General features: G+C 35.1%; 1 protein-coding gene across 11 annotated transcripts in view; it reads right to left on the bottom strand.

Moving 5' to 3' along the window:
* Positions 1-23,551, bottom strand: part of ATG5 (autophagy related 5) — a 152,827-nt gene that overhangs the window by 52,064 nt on the left and 77,212 nt on the right. For all 11 annotated transcript variants that reach the window (XM_024996697.2, XM_059889749.1, XM_059889750.1 and 8 more), the window contains 1 exon segment: positions 3,689-3,806. In XM_024996697.2, coding sequence (XP_024852465.1) covers positions 3,689-3,806 — 118 coding nt within the window.

The following is a 23,551-nucleotide window of genomic DNA, read 5'->3' as shown; positions in this document are numbered from 1 at the left end:
CCATTCTGACTGGTGTGATTTCAATTTACTCTTAATTGATGAAATCATTTTTTAATTAAAATACTATAAAGTACTCAAAAAGAGAGAAAAATAGAGTGCAGAGAAGTGAGTAACTGAAGGCAAATGCTTGCAGTGGGGGCAGCCTATGGGTCCCATCTCTGTCAGCAATAAAAATGATTAATCTCGTAACTTCAAATGGGAAAACTAGTCTATATGCCCAAATCTTTAAGAATTTGGCAAAACAGACATTAAATAGATTAAAACACACACACAAACACACTCTTACAGTATGGAGAAAACGAACTGCAATGGTAAGATTATTCCTAAAGTTACTAGGACTATCCCAGTCCAAATTTCTACAACTTGAGTTCAAAAAATAAAAACTTTAACTATCCCTGTGAGGATTTACAGGAAGATGGCAACACTGGTTGTGTCTCTGGAGAGGGGAACCGAGTCAGGGTTTTATGTATAGGAGTTGAGATAGAGACTTTTCACTAAATTCTTTTATATACTTTTGGATTTTGGAACTATATAAATGTATCACCTACTAGAAAAAAATTTTGATTATTTAACTGAACACAATATGTAAAAAACCTTACTAGGATTTCATAAAAATAAAACATTTTTTACTCTTCAAAAGAAAATGAAAAGATAAGTCCCAGACTAGGAGAAAATAATCACAAATCATGTCTGGTAAAGGACTTAACAGGCAAAATATATAAATAACTCTCAGAACTCACTAATAAGATACAATGAAAATTAAGAAAAGGATTTACATGAGACATTTCATCAAATATATCCATGAATAACAATAAGCACATGAAAATACTCAACACAATAGTCTTTAGGGAAATTTTAAAAAGTGAGCTACCACTATACAACAAACACTAGGATGGCTATAATAAGACAAGAAAATATATACAACGGTGAGACTGTGAAGAAACTGGAATCCCCATTCATTGTGGGTATTAGCCATAAACATACCATACAACCCAGCCATTCCACTCCTAAGGATTTACTCAAGAAAAATGAAAATATATGCGTATATGGATGTTTACAGCAGCATTAGTCATAAAAGTGAAAAGGTGGAAACTCAAACGTCTATCAATTGATGAATAAACAAAATGTGTCACCCAACTGGAATACTATTCAGTAATAAAAAGGAACAAACTACTAATTTATACAATATGAATGAAACCCAAAAACATCAAATAAAAGAAAAAAATAATTGCAATTTTGTGTAACTCCCTTTATGTGAAATATCCAAAGGAAGTAAATTCTAGACAGAAAGCTGACCAATAGTTGTCTATAATTGGCAGCAGGAGCAGAAATTAGCTACAAATACACACGGGAACTTTTGAGGTGCTAGAAGTATTCTAAAACTAGATTGTAGTCATGGCTTATAAATTAAATAAAAATCACTGAATGGCAGAACATTACTTAAGGCAAACTCTTACTGAAAATGAAGACTAGGTAGCAATAAAAATAGATTAAGATTCTAAGATAGTATTACAATCAACTTACTGTTAATTATGTCATGATTCAAAGATTATAAATGATGTTTCAAGTAATGACACAAAGAACTCAGGAATTGAAATACTGAGTAAACACTCACCTAGCATTAGAGATATGAGGATGTGTATGACAGTAACAGAAGCTTTGCCTAGTACAGTATTCTTGTGTGCCTAGTCTCTCAGTCGTGTCTGACTCTTTGTGACCCCATCGACTGCAGCCTGCCAGGCTTCTCTGTCCATGGGGATTCTCCAGGCAAGAATACTGGAGTGGGGTGCCATGCCCACCTCCAGGGGACCTTCCCAACCCAGGGATCAAACCCAGGTCACCCACATTGCAGGTGGATTCTTTACTGACTGAGCCACGAGGGAAGCCCAGGAATACTGGAGTGGTAACCTATCCCTTCTCCAGAGGATCTTCCTGACCCAGGAATTGAACCGGGGTCTCCTGCATTACAGGCGGATTCTTTACCAGCTGAGCTACCAGGGAAGCTGACAAATGACATAGTAAGGCCTTTCTCTTTCTCTCTCCATATATATAGATATATATTTATAAATATATATTATATATATATATATATATATATATTTCATACATATATATACATATATATGAAACATGTTGCTTTTTCGTTGCACCACATGGCTTCTAAGACCTTAGTTCCTTGACCAGGGACTGAACCCATGCCCTCTGCAGTGGAAGTGCAGTCTTAACCACTAGATCGCCAGAGAACCTTACTCAATTTTCACAGCTTTAGGTAGTAGTCAATAATCTTTTTTATCAGTCCCTTCTGGAACTGGTTCTGGTGGTATTTAGATGTCCCTCTTCTTCCCTCCTATTGAGCCTTTGTGTATTTTCAAAGTGCTAGATACACATAGAAATGCCAGGAAAAGGAAGCATATTTGATTAACAGGCCAAACGGCACATATTCTGAGCTCTATATTCTTTGTTTAGTCTTTTAGGCTGAAATGTCAATATTCCTCCCAATCCTATTACTTCTAATTCTACTGAGTAGGCAAACCATTTCCATAGATACTAAACGCCTCTTGAACTATGTGATATAGTTACAAGTCATGTAAATAATACTGCCATCATCCCAGCGTAGGATATGTTAATAAGAAACACAGCATGATCTACTGAAGTATTTACCTTTGCATTTATTAATGCCTTACCTCTTACCATAAAAGATTTAAAGTGGTAAGTTTTTAATGTTTTTCTATATAACATATACAAGTCTAGGCAACATATTAACAAACACAGCACTATGCCACTGAAATTTCTCCTACAGCACAGTAACCAACAATAAGACAAGGCATTCAGTGATAGGGTGATGGTCAAATTATGGTACATAGATACCAAGGGCCATGGCATTTTAAAAAATAGCTCTAAAGAATTTTTAAGAACTATCATATTATATCATATTATATCAGGTGAAAAAAGGAGGACATATAAATTTATGCACATATACCCTCTCAAATATTCAAGTATATATCTGCATGTGTGTGTCAAGAGTAGTCTCTATGAGTTAGGGGTTTATAGCGTTTTCCCCCTAGTTTTCTGCATTTTCCTTGTGTTTCTTATGCTGCAATTAAGCGATTTTCCTATTTTTTCCTCTCCTGACAGGAAAACAATTTTAACCTAAGTTACAAAATAAGGACTATAAAACAGGACTTTTTGACCAGCCTTGTGAAATGTTAAATCCTAAGAGAATAATGTTCAGTAAAACATTAAAGAGCGGCAAAAACTTCAAATAAAATATGTATCCATTACTCAATAGTTTGAACTTTAAAATATCAACCAAATGTAAGACTTTTTTTAAAAAAAAAAAAACTATCTCATTTCTTTAGAATGACGAAACACAATGCAAGATTAAAGTTACAACGTTTACCAGAACTGAATTCACAAATGAAAAACACAGGGCCCCAAAATATAAGAGGGTGACTTTAAAATCATATTTCAGTTTGCTAAAGAGAATGTTTCTTATTCTGTTAGTGTCAATAACTTATGAAATAGTTAAGTATTAAGTGCTTCTGTTTCAAAAGATTTTTCCTCACAAGATAATGAAAATACCTTACTGAAGTAACTAATAAATATTATTTATAAATACAGAATTCTTATGTTACTTCAGTAACAAAGAGGAATGAAAGAAATGTTTTAATGTTGTCAATTATATTACCTTCAGGAGCAACTGCAGAAGGACAGACTTCTTTGAGGAGATCTCCTAGTGTATGCAATTGTCCATCTGTAGACACAGGTCGAAAAAGCTTCTGAATGAAAGGCCGTTCAGTTGTTGTCTATTTGAGAAATCAAAAAAGGGTCCAAACAATTAAGTCTCTATTGCTACAAGCTATGAATTAATACATTAGAAATTTAAAGTTGGCATGAGATGCCTTCTGATACAGATACAGTGTAATCAGAAGCATACAACATCACACATGTGGTATTATGGCTAAAAATGCTTAACACAAATCCAAGAAATCTAACCACAGGAGGCAATAAGGCAAATTCAGAACATGCAGCACTTTAAACACAGCTGACCTGGACACTTAAAAAAAGTCAGAGGCAGCAAAAAAAAAAAAAGATTAAAAGAGACTGACAAGATATCACAACTAAATACAAAACATAAACTCTGACTGAATACTGGATTGAAGAAAGGAATTTAAAAAGATCAGTTATAAAAGACATTTTTGAAATAACTGGGGAAATATCAGATGAACATTAGATAATATTAGATTAATGATACATTTCTTAGGTGTGATAATGTTTATAAGGACAATATCCTTACTGTTAAGAAATTCATGATCAGATGTTCAGGAATTAGGTACCATGATGTCTGAAACCTACAATCAAATGGTTAGGGGAGGGGAGAGAGAGCGTGTGTATAGAAAAAGAGACAACAAATGTGAAAAACGGTTAATAACTGGTGAATCCAGGTGAAGGGTCTTACATGGTCTTGGTTGTTTTACTATTTTAAAACTTTTCTATAGGTTCAAAAATCAAAATAATAGGTACATTTCTTCTGATAACTGTTATTATTAGCACTGTCATAATTGACTGCTAACAGCTTCAACATCTTGCTCCTTCAAAAAATTAGGTTTAATTTTCTCAAACTCCCTCTCTAGAAGCAGAGCAACGATGATGGAAGCCTTCCCGTGACACAGCGCAGAGGCTCTGGAATCAGCCAGTCTATGAGTAACAGCACTGTCGTTATGAGTTCTATGATCTTACACCCAGTTTATTTGGAAATTTGGGACATTCCCCATCTCTGAAGTTTGTTCTAGGAATAATGGGAGACTTGTGCCAAGTATAAATAAATGATAAAGAGAATAACACCCATCACAACTCTTAACTGTTTTTTCATTTTAAGATGTTAAGTTTTTAAGTTTCTTGGAATGAAAAATCATGAAAATCTACAGGAACAGAGTAATACCTTATATTTTATAAGAAAATAATTTCAAATACCTACCCATTAAAAGTAACTTTTTTTTTTTTTTGGCTTGTTTATTTTTAAATCACAGAGGCACATCTCAACTTCTTCAAGATAACTTTAACCAGATTTGGTTAAAAAAAAAAAAAAAGAGGAAAACCGATTTTAAGTATAGACATGAACTAAAATGTAAGAAAAGCTAAATGTGGTGCAAGTATGTGACTACGTCTCCTGGCTTTATACTGTGTGTTCAGTGAATACATAATAAATATCAAAATAATATTAAAATAATACAGTTGAATGTATAAGGAAAGCATGAGAAAAACTAAAATTTAATAAATATGCATTAAATATAATGCAATTCACTTCACTAATTGAACCCTTCATTTTTTAGAAGTATAACTGAACAGGGAACTCCACTCAATACATGATAATGGCCTATATAGGAAAAGAATAAAAAAACCCAGTGGATTTATGTATATGTATAACTGATTCACTTTACTGTATGACACTAACAGAAAACTGTAGATCAATTATACCCTACTAAAAAAAAATTTTTTTTTTTAAGTGTGATCGAAACCCTTCAATTTAGGAAGCTCATACTTTCCCCACAGGTGAAACTAAGAATATTATGAACAATCAAGGATTCACTATGTGAAGATGATACAGGTTTGAGGAGTTCAGAGAAGAAAGAAATGAATAGGGGACAGCAGTAATCATTTAAAATAGCCACCACCCACTTAGGGCTTTCTATCTTCCAGGCAATGAAGAGGCTTTTAAGACTTTTTAGCAAAGGAAGTGACGTGATGAAAGAGGCTTTTTTCTGAAGGCTAATGGAAAGCAGCACCGTGTACAATGACTTGGGGAAGAGGTAACATCAGGATGACAGGTGAGAGGCTGTCTGAATGATGCAAGCCTATGTGATGACAACTGGGACTTGGTCAGGAGAAAAGGAGGGGTAGGACTGTACCCCCAATCCAAAAACTGTTCAAATGTATCATCCACACTCTAGTCTGATAATACTAAGGCTTTCAGCAAAGTCAAATCTTTTCAAGATTCACTTGCCCCTTATTGAGTGACAGAATTATGAGGTGGCTTAGCTGTACTAATATACATTATAGTAATTTGAAAACAATATGTTAAACAGGAAAGGCCAAGTAATCTTAGCTATGTATTAAAAAAACAGCAATTCTCCTCTACTCACATTCCTAGAAAAAATGGCCTGCAATTTCTCTGTACTTCTCTTTTTTTCAACTCTTTCCCAAAATGGAGCAGTTATAATAAAGGTATAACTTCAACAGTCTTTATAATATTATTTGCTTAGGGGGAAGGATGAAGTTCCAGAACTATTAACATATATTCCAAGTAAATCCTACAGACTGTAACCAAGAAAACTTTCATCAAAGTAAATTTCTGTTTCTCATATAACAAAAAAACCTTATTAAAAGACAAAGACCTAAAATACTTCAAACAAAAAAATCTAACAAATATTTTTTGTTTAAATTTTGTTCAAGTGCCTTTAAAAGCTTATATTCTCATTCTTAGAAAACATTCAACTTTGAGAGCTATTTATTTTGAAAACAGAAGCTGGCCACAGACAGATTATGAATTCAAGTACTGTACAGAGATTCTGAAGGGCAATGGGAATGGAGGGTAAATTCATGCAAATTTCTTAAAGATCTCATTAAACCTAAATTTGAGTTCAGCAAAGACTAAATTATGCTAGGATATATTTAAAAGCTATCTTCATTTTGAATACAGCAAACATTTTTAAAATACGAAAATTCCATGAACATGAATTCTTTAAACTTCGATTTAGTATACACGAAACCAGACAATGCTAACAATATCCACGGTAATTTGAATCCTTGTCTGATAGATAAGAAAGCCACTATAATAGAACTACACCACAACACTTAATCTAGCCATATATCTGTAAATCTGCAAACTATTTTAGGGACTTCCAAGAAACAGAATTACTTTCTCATGAGAAATGACTTGGTAAAGTCATGTTTGAAACGGCTCCTGTTCGTTTTCAACTGTTATGTTAGTCCTTTCTTAAAACATCAAATGGAATATAAACCTGGGGTGCTATTGGCTGGCTGTGCCTCAGCCCTTCTCTACTCAGGCACTTTCACTACTGTAATAAGAATTTTCCCTTACATGCAAAAGTTATGCTGTGATTTACCTTGGAGATAAACTGAACAGAAGCAGCAAGAATCAAATTTGTAAAATATTTTAAGTTAAATTTATAAAATTTTAGTCAATCAAGTTTGAAAACATATGCTGAGTATAAATGGAGGTAATATCTGCACTGCACAGTTTTCAAGTTAATAAAATATGTACACAGTACAATCATGCTGAGCCACAAGGGAAGCCCAAGAATAGTGGAGTGGGTAGCCTATCCCTTCTTCAGGGGATCTTCTCGACCCAAGAATCAAACCAGGATCTCCTGCACTGCCGGCAGATTCTTTACCAGCTGAGCCATCAGGGAGGCCCTCATGGTACACGACTGAGTGACATGGTATACACACCCATCTAAATATACACTAAAACACACGCTACTACCACCACACCACCACCACCATGATCAACAGTTTTAGAGCACTATAATGAATATTTTAACTTAATACTATCCCAATTTAGCAAACTCATTTCCTTCTTTTTAATCTATTTTCTCTAAGTTCACTTGTCTAGTTATTAAAAGGTCCAGAATCATGACATTCAGGTTTTATACAGCAAAGTAAAAAAGGCAAAGTCACCTGAGGACTAAATTCGGAACTAATGTAGAACTTAATACCAAAAGCAAGATCCATAAAAGGAAATATTGATAAATTGGATCTTTATCAACAAAACATAACTTTTGCTCTGAAGGTGAAGACAAGACTGAAAGAGAATATCTGCAAGACTACATATCCCACAAAGTTCTTATATGCAGAATAAGAACTCTAAAAGTCCAACAGTAAAAAAACACAAAGAATTCAATCAGAAAATAAGCAAAAGATAACAATAGACATTTCACCAAAGAGGATACACAGATGACAAATAAACACATAAAAAGATGTTTGACATGTCATTAGTCATTAGGGAAATGCAAATTAAAACCACAATACAACATGAATACATATCTACCAGAATGTATAAAATAAAATATAGTAATAATACCAAACGCTGGTCAGCACATGGAGAAACTATCTCTCTCATACCATTGCTGGTAGAAATGTAAAGTGGTTCAGCTCTTATCGAAAAGAGTAAGGCAGTTTCTTACAAGACTAGACACACATTTACCATATGACTCAGCAATTGTACTCTTGAGTACTCCCAGAGAAATGCAGACTCATGTTCTCAAAAAAACTGTACACAAATGTACAGTTCGTACAATTCCAGTGTCATTCAACAGGTGAATGGATAAACTGTTTGTGGTATGCCCATACCACAGAATACTAGTCAGTAATAATAATGCAAAAACCTATTAATAACACATGCAACAAACTGTAGGGAGCTCAAGCGAATTACACTGCACATAAAAAGTCAATCTCAGATTACATACTATATAATTCCAGTTATATAATATGGAGTTTCTTACAACTCCATGTGAAGATTATACATGTTAATTCATGTAAAGCATTTACAAGAATGCCTCAGTTCAGTTCAGTCGCTCAGTTGTGTCCGACTCTTTGCAACCCCATGAATTGCAGCACGCCAGGCCTCCCTGTCTAACACCAACTCCCGGAGTTCACTCAAACTCATGTCCATCGAGTCGGTGATGCCATCCATCCATCTCATCCTCTGTCGTCCCCTTTGCCTCCTGCCCCCAATCCCTCCCAGCATCAGTCTTTTCCAATGAGTCAACTCTTCGCATGAGGTGGCCAAAGTATTGGAGTTTCAGCTTTAGCATCAGTCCTTCCAATGGACACCCAGGACTGATTTCCTTTAGAATGGACTGGCTGGATCTCCTTGCAGTCCAAGGGACTCAAGAGTCTTCTCCAACACCACAGTTCAAAAGCATCAGTTCTTTGGCGCTCAGCTTTCTTCACAGTCCAACTCTCACATCCATACATGACCATACATTACTTTGCTGGCAAAGTAATGTCTCTGCTTTTTAATATGCTATCTAGGTTGGTCATAACTTTCCTTCCAAGGAGTAAGCGTCTTTTAATTTCATGGCTGCAATCACCATCTGAAGTGATTTTGGAGCCCCCAAAAATAAAGTCTGACACTGTTTCCACTGTTTCCCTATCTATTTCCCACGAAGAATGCCTAGTACACAGTAATTGCTCAATAAGTGCTATTACTGTTATTAAATGTGATTTGACATGCAACAGAAATTTATTAAATACTAACATGTATTTTATATTCAGTTGTAATATAAAATAGGGATTATGATAAGAAGACATACTACTCTTGTTGTCTCCCTGTTACTACATAACATTAGGGTTTATTTTGCTGTTTGGGTCATATATAGTATATCATATGAATCAGAAATGTTGGTTTGTTAAAAATGGCAAGTTACAGCTGGAAGGATACACATCTGATTCAATGACCATGGAGTCAGTGACTGTAAAGAAGAGGAAGAATCATATCCATAGTAAAAGGAGATTCTATTCACTGAAAGGAAGCAATTAAAAGCTATGAAAGAGAAAAACACAAAAATTCAGAAAGCATACAACTTAAAAAGATGCACAATAGATGCACGATGATTCACTTGTTTGTGAAACTTATAAATGCCCTTAACTAAAAGGCCGGGGTGGGGTGGGGGGTGGTCTCTTACTGATACATCAGGTAGTACTTGATGATTAAACGGAACCCATTGGTTAGAATAGCTGGGACAGAATCATCCCAGTAGTAGTATCCAGGTTCAGGATTTTGATCTGAAATACTGAGGATATGAATTTGCACAAAGAAGATGGACAGAGTGGATATAAGGGATGTGGATATAAGGGATGTGGATAAACTATGTGATCTGCAGATAGATTTTTTCATTAATTCATTCATTTATTCTTACTTTAACTCATCTCTTTTACTGTATCAGGCACTTATAAAAGGTATTGAGCAGAAAATGAGCAGAGCTTCTGCAATCACAAAAATCTCTGACCAGCCCTGAGTAGCAACTTTAATACGCAACTCAAAAATTAGTCCCACCCCCAGTGAGTGCTCACAGCCTCCATCCAGAACCATTTACCCTACATCCTTTCAAATTCTGCTTTCTAGCCGGTTGACAAATCTCCCAATTTCTGATCACATCTTCTCTTCCTGACTGTGATTCCACTTCAGCCCCTTGTCAGTTCTCATCTCTGACTTTAGTTCTTAGATTCACTTTCTACTTCCTATTTTGAGAGAGTAAGGCTGACTTCATATGCTTTGGGTAAATTCTTGCCTATTCCAGTCAAGCCCAGTCGTCTTGGCAACTAGGCACAATCCTCATGGTTGCCTTCCTCCCCCCACATAACCCAGACTCAGACAGTAAAGAATCCAGCCATAACAAAAGAAAACAAACATCAGAGAACTATCCCTACAGTAGTACACAGGTCCAGGATTTCTAACAACCAGAGGGCAGGGGCAAATCTATCAGAAGTCATCACTCATTAAACATCTACTGAACTTTAATTCTAACACAGTGTTACAGATACATGTATAAGTGAGAACAGAAATATGTACAAAGTACTATGAGAAAATGTAACCCAGCATAAACTTGGCGGCTAGAGCAAAAACAAAAGTTTTTGCTACAACTGGTGACATAATTTCATTTTATAAGAGTGGAAGACATCAGTAACTACAAAGTACAATATGCTAAGTGCAGTAGAATGTAATGTACTAAAGTAAAATTGTAGGGAGTTTCCAAAGAAGATGAAAACAAAGTAGAAAACATAGGTCTTCAAGCTTTCATCTTGAAATACAGAGTATTTTTTCTTAAAACAGAAAAAGATAAGGTCATTTCAGGCATAGTACAGAAACACAATCCTTCCCTTTCATATGCCCTCTTCCCACTAACGCACACAGAGGCAGATGAAATGCAATGGTACCTGTCAGATATTAGTGGATAAGGGGAGAAAAGTGGGCTACAAATTTAGCATGTAAAGTGTAGAACGTCAAATGCAGTGGAATTAGCAAGGGCTTGGCTGGAATTCTAACTCACAACACAACTGACTGGGAACCTATGGCAAATTATATCAGTCTTGGAAGTATGTTTCTAAATCTGAAAAACAGGAATAATATACATATTTGAATGACTGCTGTAACAATTACATGAGATATACAAAACACCTAGTGCAACAGCTGTTTAACAGTGATTAATTCCTTTCATTCCTCTCTTTAAAACCACGGTTAAACGTGGAGCCAAAGAAAAGTAACACTATTTAGTCCTTACAGAACCCAAAACATAGAGAATAAAAAATAATTGGTATTCAACCATCAGTTGTTCCCTTTGAAGTCTTGTTAATCAGAATAAATATGGGGCACAAAGAAAAAGAAAATAGGGGTTTACACAGGATATGCTGCCAGACTTTACCAACAATGACACATGATGCGTGCTTCAAACTGTCACATGCGTATCTGGCCTGAGATATACTCATGCATGTCAAATTTTGCATCACATGCTTTTCAAAAGAAGCCTCATGTTAAAATTAGCTTAAGAATATACACATTACAATACCTCATTAAGTACAAAGAACAAACCATTTTCAAATGAATGCTTTTAGACCTTTACAGTAAACAGTCCTTTCGATGGTGGGAAGGAGGGGGACAGGGAGACAGCGAGAGGGGAGTCAGGGCCACTTAATCAGACCACTTTTATCCTTCATGTAGGGAAATAGGAGACTTGAAAATAAGCACTTTCTGTAGTTACGCTACCAGAGTCTGAAGTCCACTTTTAATATTCCCGACAACTCTAAAAAATAATAATTAACATTTGAAAAGCTGTCATTATTATAGTCAGGGACACTTAATCCTCAAAGCAGCAGTGTCTTAATTGAGACTATGATTAAATGAAAGCACCCATCAGAATTATATCCACAAATCAGGTTTATAGTTTATGTCTTGTCTTCTTTAAACTGTTATATTTATTATAATTCTGTCTAGACAATACCAAATATATTTTGCCACATAAATAATTAAGGCAAATTGTCTTCAAACATAGGCAACAGTGTGTGTTTTCCTCATATCCTTTCATTGAATAAAATGTGTTATAGGGAAGCACCATTTCCCTCCTGCTAAGGCCGAGAACAATTTGGTGCTGTTTATGAGCTGATTTATAAAATAAGTTATATTGCTTTAAAATGTTTTATTTGAAATTATTAGTAGAGTGGCCAAATTAGAGGCTTCCTATAAAAGTGCTAGGATTGATGTGTTTAGTAATAATTATCTTACTTCTAAGGTTTCTCCTGAAAAATCTCAAAACCATACCTGGGGAATCATAGTTTAAATTTCAGTATCTATAAAAACGTCTTTGCTAATTTTATCCAAAGCCATACTAAAAAGGTAAGCTACTATAAGAGTAATGGAATAAACTGTTTTTGACTGATGATTCAAAGGACATGTTTATATACAGATTATTTCTACCTTTATGGTATACTTACACAAAATAACTATGCAGCACTTTTAATTTGTACAAATATAGAAATCAGAGTAGCAAGAAGCAGCATCTGGGTAAAAGAGGTTGTGTCGACCTCAGAATTGAAACTCTGTTCTCCTGATGATCAATCGAGTGTCTTATCCACTAGAAAAGTGTTTCTACACTTGGGCCAGGAGTGACTAAAGCACCAAAGATCCTCAGCCCTTGTGTAAGGTCTGTAGGCTTTACAGTGAAAATGAAATAAAGTTTATAATATGAGGATGCTGATATTTTTGTTTCGATACTAATCATTTAAAACATTTATTCACTGAAGTATCATTTGAAGTAGATTTCATAAATTCCTGTGAGTTTTTTAGAAGTAGCAAATAAAAAAAAATGATAAATATTTTACAGATCTCACTGTTGGAAGTCATATGTTGATTAAGAAATTTAAAAAAAAATAGCACTTGACTACCCTAAAAAATATATGAAGAAAAACAATGTAGTAAAACTATACAACTCTTAGAAGAAAACATAGAAGGAAATCTTTACGGCCTTGGATTTGGTGAGACAACCTGAAAACACAAGCAACCAAAGAGAAAATAAGCTGAACTTAACTAAAATGGGAACACATGTATACCTGTGGTGGATTCATTTTGATATTTGGAAAAACTAATACAATTATGTAAAGTTTAAAAATAAAATAAAAAAAAAATCTTTGTATTTCAAAGGGCACTATGAAAATGAAAATAAAACCAAATATAGGAGAAAATAAATGCAGATCATGTATCCAATAAAGAATTAGTGACCAGAAGATATACAGGGCTCTTACAACTCAATAATAAAAAGAAAACCCAGTTTAAAAAGAGCAAAGGATTTGAAGATATCCTGCCTAAGATGATATCCAAATGGTCATTAAACATATGAAAAAATGTTTAACATCATTAGTAATTTGTAATATACCCCTTTATACCTCCTCAGATGGCTATAATTAAAATGATAGAAAATAACAAATGTTGGCAATGATGTGGACAAATTGGAACCCTTATACTTGGTGAGTGAAATGTAAAATGGTATACATACTTTGGAAAATAATCTGGCAGTTCCTCAAAAGATTAAACATAGAATTACCACATAACCCAGCAATTCCATTCCTAAATATCTACCCAAGAGAACTGAAAGCATATGTCCATCAAAACCTTGTACATTAATGCTCATAGCAGCATTTATTCGTAATAGGCAAAAGGTAGAAACAATCCAAACCACCACCAATCAGTGAATAGATAAACAACGTTGTATTTCCAAGCAGTGGAGTATTACTTGGCCATAAACAGGAAAGGAACAGAAACGTGCCATAACATTGATGAACCATGGAAATATAATCCAAGTGAAAGAAGCCAGACACAAAAGGCCATAAACTTTAAAATTCCATTTGCACAAAACGTTCAGAATATACCAATCTGGGGGGTTGGGGAGGCAGGGGAAGACCAGTAGTAGCCATGAACTGGAGGGGAGGGGGAATTTGTCATGGGCTGGAAGGAAGGAAGAATGAGGTGTGACTGCTAATTAGGGATGGGGTCTTTTTGGGGTGATAAAAATGTTCTGAAATTACATAATAGTGATGGTTCCACCAACTCTGTGAATATTCTAAAAAATCAATAGTACACCTAAAAGGGTGAACTTTAGGACTTCCATGATGGTCCAGTGGTTAAAACTCTGTACTTCCACCACAAGGAGCATGGGTTCAATCCCTGGTTGGGGAACTAAGATCCCGCTTGCCTTGCAGCAGAACCAAAAAGACAAAAGGATGAATTCTGATATCAAAGTTATATACTTCAATGAAGCTGTTAGTACAAAGTCCTCAAATGGGTGGAAGTAGAAGAGGCCTTCTAGAGTGACAACTCAGATTCATCACAGTCTGATTTATAACTATTCATCATTCTATGTTTATTTCATGCATTCTTAAGAAACAATAATTATATTCCACCAATTTAAAATTTCCAAATGAGGTCAAGAGCCTCCAAATAACGTTAGAGAAATATCCCTGCCCTCATCAATTTACAAAAATTATAGATTTTTCTTTAAAAGTTATATAGCATTATGGCAATCTGAAAGCTGTTTGTGGGAATTTAAGTAAGTTTCCCTTAATTTGTTTAACTCATTTAAAACTCATGTTCTGATACTTAAAATGAAGTTTCAAGTTTTGAAATTATAAAACCTAAAGTGGATTCAGAATTTAACAATAAGGTGTTATATAAAATAGAACTAATGTATCATACCACATACAGTGTCTGGATTATAAAAAAAATGTCCTTATTGATCAAGGACAACTGCCCAGCTTGTAGACTCTTTATGTCTACTATTTCTGAGCTTTCCCAGAACCCTCCCCACCAGTCAGGGCAGCAGAGAAACAGCCTCTCCTTCCTCGGAGAGGAACGTCTGATTCCAACCCACATTACCATGACCTGAACAGAAAAGAGGGACTCTTCCTCTCATAGTTTCTTGACTTAAGACTTTATTAGAATGATAAGGAATGCTTTCTAAAATGCAGGTCAGGGTTTACAGTATCAATATCATAGTTCAATTTCATTACTAATTACATGGCCTATCCTAAATTTTTTTTTTTTTTTACTTATAATAACAAGGCCTATCGCCTTTACAAATTCAAATTTTTAGAACACAATATGTGAAGAGAGTACTGTCTATAGAAATCCAAAACAGGCTAATATATTCCAACAGAATTTTAGTTTAAGATAATTTTTCAATACCACCAATATAGCAAGTAAAAATTACAGGTTTCTTTCCACTATGGAGGTTTTAAAATCACATAAACATTTTCTTATTTAGTAGTACAGTGAAGCGGTGATTTTTAAAGTAAGGTTCTAAGAGGGCCATAGACAGTGAAGATTAATTCTTGGGTAACTTAGTGACAGCTTATCCATCTGAGAAATGGAAGACTGTGATGAGGCAAAAGAAGATACACTGTAGCTAAAAGATATCGTCACTACAGTTATGAAGAGTTATCAGCCAAACTATAGCATGAGTGTATTTCAACTTAAAATACAGCTCTTTTATGTAAGGAATTTTATCTATCATTCCAAAAGCAGATCATTATTCTCCAGGATTAATTACAATTAAAGGAAACCTTCTTTGCACCAAGCATGAAATAGAATGACATTTAATGTGGATATTGTTAAAACATTCCGAAATAATAAAACTATCCACTTGTATGTGCTATGGCTTCAGAGGACATAGAAGAAAAAAGGTTTTAAAGCTTTAAAACGATAATGTGTCAGTGGGAAGAACAAATTTGTTAGTTCTACTCCATTAAGGATTCCTTAAGCAACGTAAAAACCAGAGTTCAAGTTACACTTTGATGTGTAGATCCTTTTGAAAGCTACTCTACCCTGTTTTATATGAAGCATCTGTAGCTAAAATGAACACCTAGTGAAGAGCACGAATGCTGCGTTACATAAGCAGACGTCAGAACTGTCCCCAGCTGATTCTAAGTCACTTTAAACGTGGATGCAGAGTCAGAAATTAGCTATGGCTTACTTCTTAGAAGTAACAGATAATTACCCTCATCATGATGAAAAGGATTTTAAATGTAAGCTAATAGAGGTATTTTTCCTTTAGTAAAGCTCTGCTTTTAAAAGTAAACTTCAAAACTTTAATTGAAATAGGAAATGCTTTATTACATAGTAAAAACTTTTCAGATTAGAGATGTAGAGAAAAGGGAGGGCTCTGTATAAGAATAAGGTGGGACAGAAAGATGAAGAAAAAGAAAAATAGAGGAGGAAAAGAAAAGAAAGGAAGGAAAGACTAAAAGGACAGAAGTGCCTACTGAAATACATTATTTCTTTCAAATTTTAAATGAGCAGGACAAACTCTTCTCATCCATGTGAAATGTCTCTCTTATCCACATTTTGAAAAATCTAGACAAAATGTTAAGAATACTACATTGGATTTCTGAGTCTTTAGTTCTAAAGACATGTTATTTCTTAGTATGTTAATTTTCTACATTTCAAATGTAATAATCATTTACAATGTTTGAAGACAGATTTAATATGGTGTAACACAAGGAGATCCAACCAGTCCATTCTGAAGGAGATCAGCCCTGGGATTTCTTTGGAAGGAATGATGCTAAGGCTGAAACTCCAGTACTCTGGCCACCTCATGCGAATAGTTGACTCATTGGAAAAGACTCTGATGCTGCGAGGGATTGGGGGCCGGAGGAGAAGGGGACGACAGAGGATGAGATGGCTGGATGGCATCACTGACGATGGATGTGAGTCTGAGTGAACTCCGGGAGTTGGTGATGGACAGGGAGGCCTGGCGTGCTGCGATTCATGGGGTCGCAAAGAGTCGGACATAACTGAGCGACTGAACTGAACTGAACACATGGTTAATGAAGTTCAATAATAAGTAACATTAGTTTGACTTCTCAGAGTTTCGTGCACGTGAACTCAGCCACACATCTAATATACAAATCATTCCTCAGTGAATTCAACAATCATTTGAAATCCTCACCTTGCTAATTCGTACAACTTCGCAACTAGTATATTTTAATTAATTTATGTCATGTACATAACTGTGTAACAACATAGCAGACAGGTGACTTTCATGAAAAGATCACACCCAACGTAGATACATGGTCTACTCGTACAGTTTCCAAATGTAGATCCAATTCTGTGGAACCTAACTGTGATCAAGACTCGTCATTCCACTGATAGAGAGCTCTCACTACCCATTACCTGCTTCAAGCAACACACTCAAACAGTAACTCTTTGAACTAGCACTGACATTCCTTTACCTTTACAGGATATTTTTGGAAATAGACCTTTGAGAGATATACCTTGTTTGAGACAAGATATATTCTGTAAAATACTCCCAAGGCATCAAAAGACAATGCAATTGACTGTTTATATCAGACTACATTTCTTAACTGAGAATTAACATTTTAATATAGCACAATCCTCTGCAAAAGCAACTTGCTTAGCTAACGATTCAAGAAATTTCAAATATGTACATATCAAGTTCTGCATCTATATGTAATATCAATACAACTGATGTACACACATCAATATATCTATACAAATCTCTGTATTTATATCATCTGCTTAGTACTTGTCTTATAAAAACAACCTGCAAGACTCATGAACCAAATATATAAACTCCTGCAAAACCTTGAAAATTAAAAACAAAATTAAAAAGAAAATGGGTATGATCCAACAACTAAGACACAAACTTCACCAAAGAGTAAGACACCAGGATATAAAATGCCAAAATAAAAACTTCCAGGCTCAGGCCACAAATAATAGGAATATTAGCCTTTGTGTTTTTAAATTGGTTTTTCCTTCTAATATTCCTAAACAATCACACATACATTACCTATTTGAAATTATTAGTAAGTAGTTATTTTAGAAGTATGAGTAATTAGACCAAAAGCAATTCTCATATTTACCCAAAAGAAGGAACCACTACTAAGAATCAAGGCCTAGTAATTCTGTTCTTAACAGACAGGTGGTGTGTCTTCTGGTCTGTTACATGAAAATCATTTATGAGAAGAACAGAAAAAAAAAATCAGAAGGTAGTTTTCACTATTGGAATAGATAAGTGATTAAGCAAATTTTCTTACACCATGAAATTGTCAACAGATTAAATGATGACCCTACAGAGCATCATTTCTGGATGGTGGCATTCTCTGAGATGGAAACAGACTGAGAGAAAACTGTGATAATGACACACACAGAGATGATCTGGGTCTTGGAAATCTTTTTGAAAAGTAAGGCTGAAGAAATAAACATTCTTTAGACAGGGATTGAGCTTAGCACCTACCAAGACTTCACTAGGCCAGAAGTAAATCAGGAAACTAAAACCCATGTCAGTTAGAAAAAGATGGGAAGGCTATAATAAATCTACTCATTAAAGCAGCTGATGACCATCCTAAGGTGTAGCTTAACCATGGAATAGGGTGACAATTCCTGCAAGAAACTCAAATATTAACTGTAATATGAGGTGCCTTAATAAACCAAGGAGTAAACAATTTGATAATATTTTCTTTAAAAAATTACACACTAAGATCTTATTTTGTGATATAAATACCATTGAACACTTAGGTATGAAACAGCTTTATTTTCATTTTAGCCAAATTATCATTTTTTATGCCTCTCAGTTAACCTAAGCTTTTTTCAAATTGACTAGTTGAAGTCTAATTTATTTTTACCATATCTACTCATATTCTCAGAGTGTTTAAGGAAACTTGAAATTACGGAAAGGAAAGAATGAGAAAGAAAATACACACCAATAACTGGAAGTAAGGTTAATTTTTACATATATTAGAATACCATAATAAAATATAAGGATCTTATCACAACTAATAATTTTTTTGCAAAGGGATCTAAAAAGTCATTTTTAGTGAAATAATTAAGCCTATCTTACCACAATCTATCTTTTAAAAATAAGATATTTAATATTTCAGTTCTTAAAATTATCCCATGGTACTACATGCTTAAGCAGGAAGAAAAAAGTTCATTCCATCCCTAAATTTGAGAATTCATGTTTTAATGTGCTCACTAAAAACTACTTAATTGGTAATTCGAAAAAGAACATTCTGTAAATAAAAGAGAAAGAAAACCACACAACTTTAACTATCTGTTTCAATCTCTTCGCACTAAAGGGAGGATGTCATGTTTTTACTTTCTGTCTATGCATTTTCTCTACTAGAAGAAGACGACGAAGAAAAGCAGGAAACAACAGAAAGCGTGGAGTAATAAGAAGCCTGATGTGTGTAAAAACTGGAAAACAGTCTCAAATGGAAAGTTGTGATAGAAAGGAGTAAGAAAATAAAAGTAATGAGCTTAACAAAGTATCCAAGGGACAGTGATGAAGGGTGAGAGCTCTGAGGCCAGACTGCCTGAGTTCAGAGTCCAGCTCTTCCACTTACTGAGTAATCCTGGGCAGTTTTCAATAATTAATCAATTACTTCATCCACACAACGGGGACAGTACCAGCATATGTCCCAGAGGACAGTAATGAGGAATAAATGAATGAATGCATGTAAAATAGTATTTCAAATAGTACCTGCACACAAATACTCAATAAATGTTAGGTATTGTTGTTATTTGTCTATAGCTTACTTTAATTACCAGCAATGTTTTTTATTCTTGAAAATAGTAAATGAAACAATGACCTAGCTAAGTGTAACAAATTAATAAGAAAATACGGACTTCATTTAATAATAACTAGTAGTCTGCAATAATACTATTAATTTGCATGCTTTAACTTCTCTAACAATAAATTAGGGACAACATTTGCCATTATATTATCTGTGCTATTGTGGCATTAAAGGACTTCCCTGGTGGCTCAGATGGTAAAGAATCTGCCTGGAATGTAGGATTTGACCCAGTCGGGAAGATCCTCTGAAGAAAGAAATGGCAATCCACTCCAATATTCTTGCCTGAGAAATCCCATGGACAAAGGAGCCTGGCAGGCGACAGCCCATGGGGTCGCAAAAGAGATGGATACAACTCAGTGACTAAACAAAACAAAAACACAAATGCTTTAAAAACAAAACAGCATATCATCTGCATCAAAAACTTTCCATTCCTATACAAGACAATTAAAAAAAAAACCCATCAAATAAGTTTGTCATTAATCGTTACTTTCGTTTTTCAAAAATCCACATAAGAAGCAATTTAAGTTGAAAACGATCTCAGAGAATAGTAGGTAGCTTACTAAGGGCAATCAAAACTTGCTGTGTTGGGCTGCCCCCTACAGGCCTCAACGTATCAATTTCTTTCAAAAGGTATCTAAGGGGGTATCATTGTAATCTTATATTAAAAATATTAATTTTCTAAACCAAAGCATTATTCATTTATTTATTTTAGCAGGAAAAAGTCTCTGAGAAATGTTTCTAAAGATACAGAGAGAAATGAAACAACTCCTTGACCTCCAGGAATTCACAGGTTACATCTTACAGAGAAACTGTACACAGACTTTAACAGGTCCATGGTGAAATACTGCAAAAGAGCTTAAGAAAGGTCTATATTACAAATTCTGTGTGTAGAAAAATAATTAGGCTGGAAATGCAAGACTCAAGTTCTACTTCTGTCTCTGCCATTAAATACCCAATCGAACATTTGGGTAAGAGCTCTGTGCAAGCTATCTGTCGTATTTCTAAAATTAGGGGGTTAAACAAGATGATTCTTAAGGTTTCTTCCTAATGTACACACTTGCCATAATAAAAAGTAGAAGGGAACGCTTTAAAACAAAATTCAGAGAAAGAGAAAATAATTTATACATGGTATGAAGGATTGGGGCACATATGGAGAAATCAAGGAAGACTTCTTGGTGGAAATGGCATTTGAGCTGAGTCATGAAGCATTTTGGAAGTAGAGGCTATTCTTAAGAGGAATGAACAGAGCAAGAAAAATTTAAAAACATGCAAGTTTTGGAGATCAAAGACCTAAATGAAAGAAACAAAACTACAAAACTTTATAAGGAAATGTACTTTGTATTAGGCAAAGTTTTATTAGATATGACAATATGAAAGCATAAGCAACAACAACAACAAAAAGACCTGGACCTTCATCAGAATGAAAAACGTCTGTGTTCAAAGGACATGGCCAAGAAAGTAAAAAGACAGTCCAAAGAATGGGAGTAACTATTTATAAAGCAAATATCTAGTGAAGGTCTTGTATTCAGAATATATAAAATATATTCACAACTCAGTATATATATGTGTATACATTCACAACTCAATAGTGAAAAGACAGCCCAATTTAAAAATAAGCAAAGAAAAGATATTTCTCCTAAGGAAATACACAAATGGTCAGTAAGTACATGAAAAGATACTCAGGATCATAAGCAGTAGTAGTTTAGTCACTAAGTTGTGTCCGATTCTTGTGACCCCCACAGACTTAGCCTGCCAGGCTTCTCTGTCCATGGAATTCTGCAGGGAAGAATACTGGAGTGGGTTGCCTTTTCCTTCTCCAGCTCAGTATCATTCAGTTCAGTTCAGTCGCTCAGTCGTGTCCGACTCTTTGTGACCCCATGAATCGCAGCACGCCAGGCCTCCCTGTCCATCACCAACTCCCGGAGTTCACTCAGACTCATGTCCATCAAGTCAGTGATGCCATCCAGCCATCTCAACCTCTGTCGTCCCCTTCTCCTCCTGCCCCAATCCCTCCCAGCATCAGAGTCTTTTCCAATGAGTCAACTCTTTGCACAAGGTGGCCAAAGTACTGGAGTTTCAGCTTTAGCATCATTCCTTCCAAAGAAATCCCAGGGCTGATCTCCTTCAGAATGGACTGATTGGATCTCCTTGCAGTTTCAAAATCATAATGAAATATCCCTTCATATCCACTCAGGATGACTAATCAAAAAGGCATATAATAACAAATGTTGGCAGGGACATAGAGGAACTGAAATTCTCATTCACTGCTGAGAGGAACATGAAATGGTGCAACTGATTTGGAAAACAGTACAACAGTTCTCCAAGAGGCTCAGCATGGAGTTAGATGATCCACCATTTCCATTCCTAGGTATACACTCAGGAAATCTGAAAACATATGCCCACTGTCACAATTTGTACATGAATGTTCACAGAAAGTAACAGCCCTAAAGTGGAAACCAGCCAAATATGCATCAACCAATGAATGGATAAACAAAATGTGGTATATCCATACAAAGGAACGTTGGTCATAAAAAGGAATGAGGTACTATATGCTACAAGACAGATGAAACTTACACCACATGAAAGAAGGCAAACACAAAAAGACACATGTAATATGATTTCATTTGTATGTCCACATAGCACATTCACAGAGACAGAAAGTAAACTGGTGGTTGCAAGGGGCCGGGGGAGGAGGAAAGAGAAGTGATTGCTAACGGGTATGGAGTTTCTTTTAGAGGTGATGAAAATGTTTTGAAACTAGACAGCAGTGATGACTGCACAACTCTGTAAAATGCTAAAACTGTCACTTTAAAAGGGCAATTCTTATGGTCTGTGAATTATATCTCAAAAAAACAACCCATTAGACTATTTGATCATAAAATTTTGTGGTGTGGAACCACAAAAGACCCTGAATAGCCAAAGCAATCTTAAGCTGAACACAACTGGAGGTATCACACTCCCTGACTTCAAACTGTATTACAGGTCTACAGTAATCAAAACAGTATGGTACTGGCATAAAGAGAGACACACAGAACAATGGAACAGAACAGAGAACCCAGAAATAAACCGACAGACATGTATATGGTCAATTAATTTATAACAAAAGATCAAAGAATATAGGGAAAAGGACAGTCTTTTCAATAAATGGTGCTGGGAAAACTGAACAGTTACATGCAAAAGAATGAAACTGGATGACTATTTTATACCATTCACAAAATTTACTCAAAATAGATTAAAGACTTGGATGGATTAAGACCTGAAACCATAAAAGTGGTGAGCTGCTCGACAGGGTCATGCAAATAATTTCTTTGGATCTGACACCAAAAGCAAAGGCAGCAAAAGGAAAGATTGTTGAACTCTTATTTTTTTAATCCCTTAAAACTCAAATCAACGCCCCCAATTCCTCATTAATTGAACTAATCTATGTCTGCAAAAGATTCATCTCATATTCAACTGCTAAAGTTTCAATACATATTTATGTTCTTGCAAAAAAGAGATTCTTTTAGAATATGTGTGCATGTATATACCAAACAGAGCTAGATCTGCACTCTAGTCCTTGCTCAACTGCTTACTAGTTTTGTGTCCTTTATCTGGTCATTAACTTCCAGCTTAGAAAAGACAGTAATATTTGCTCTGTCCACACAAAGGTGTTGTGAAGATCAAAGTATTTCACAAAATATAAAGTGCTGCACAAAAATAATTTATTACTATATTTTCATACAGCTCTGTTCTACTTTAGAGCAACAGTAGAGAATGATAGTTTCTCTGTGTGCATGCTATATCACTTCAGCCATGTTCAACTCCTTGCAACCCTATAGACTACAGCCTGTCAGGCTCCTCTGTGCATGGGATTCTCCAGGCAAGAATACTGGAGTGGGTTGCCATT

This window comes from Bos taurus, chromosome 9, assembly GCF_002263795.3.
Source record: "Bos taurus isolate L1 Dominette 01449 registration number 42190680 breed Hereford chromosome 9, ARS-UCD2.0, whole genome shotgun sequence".
Taxonomy (NCBI): Eukaryota; Metazoa; Chordata; class Mammalia; order Artiodactyla; family Bovidae; genus Bos; species Bos taurus.
Note: the sequence above shows the minus strand (reverse complement) of the source record. Positions and strands in the feature narration are given on the sequence as shown.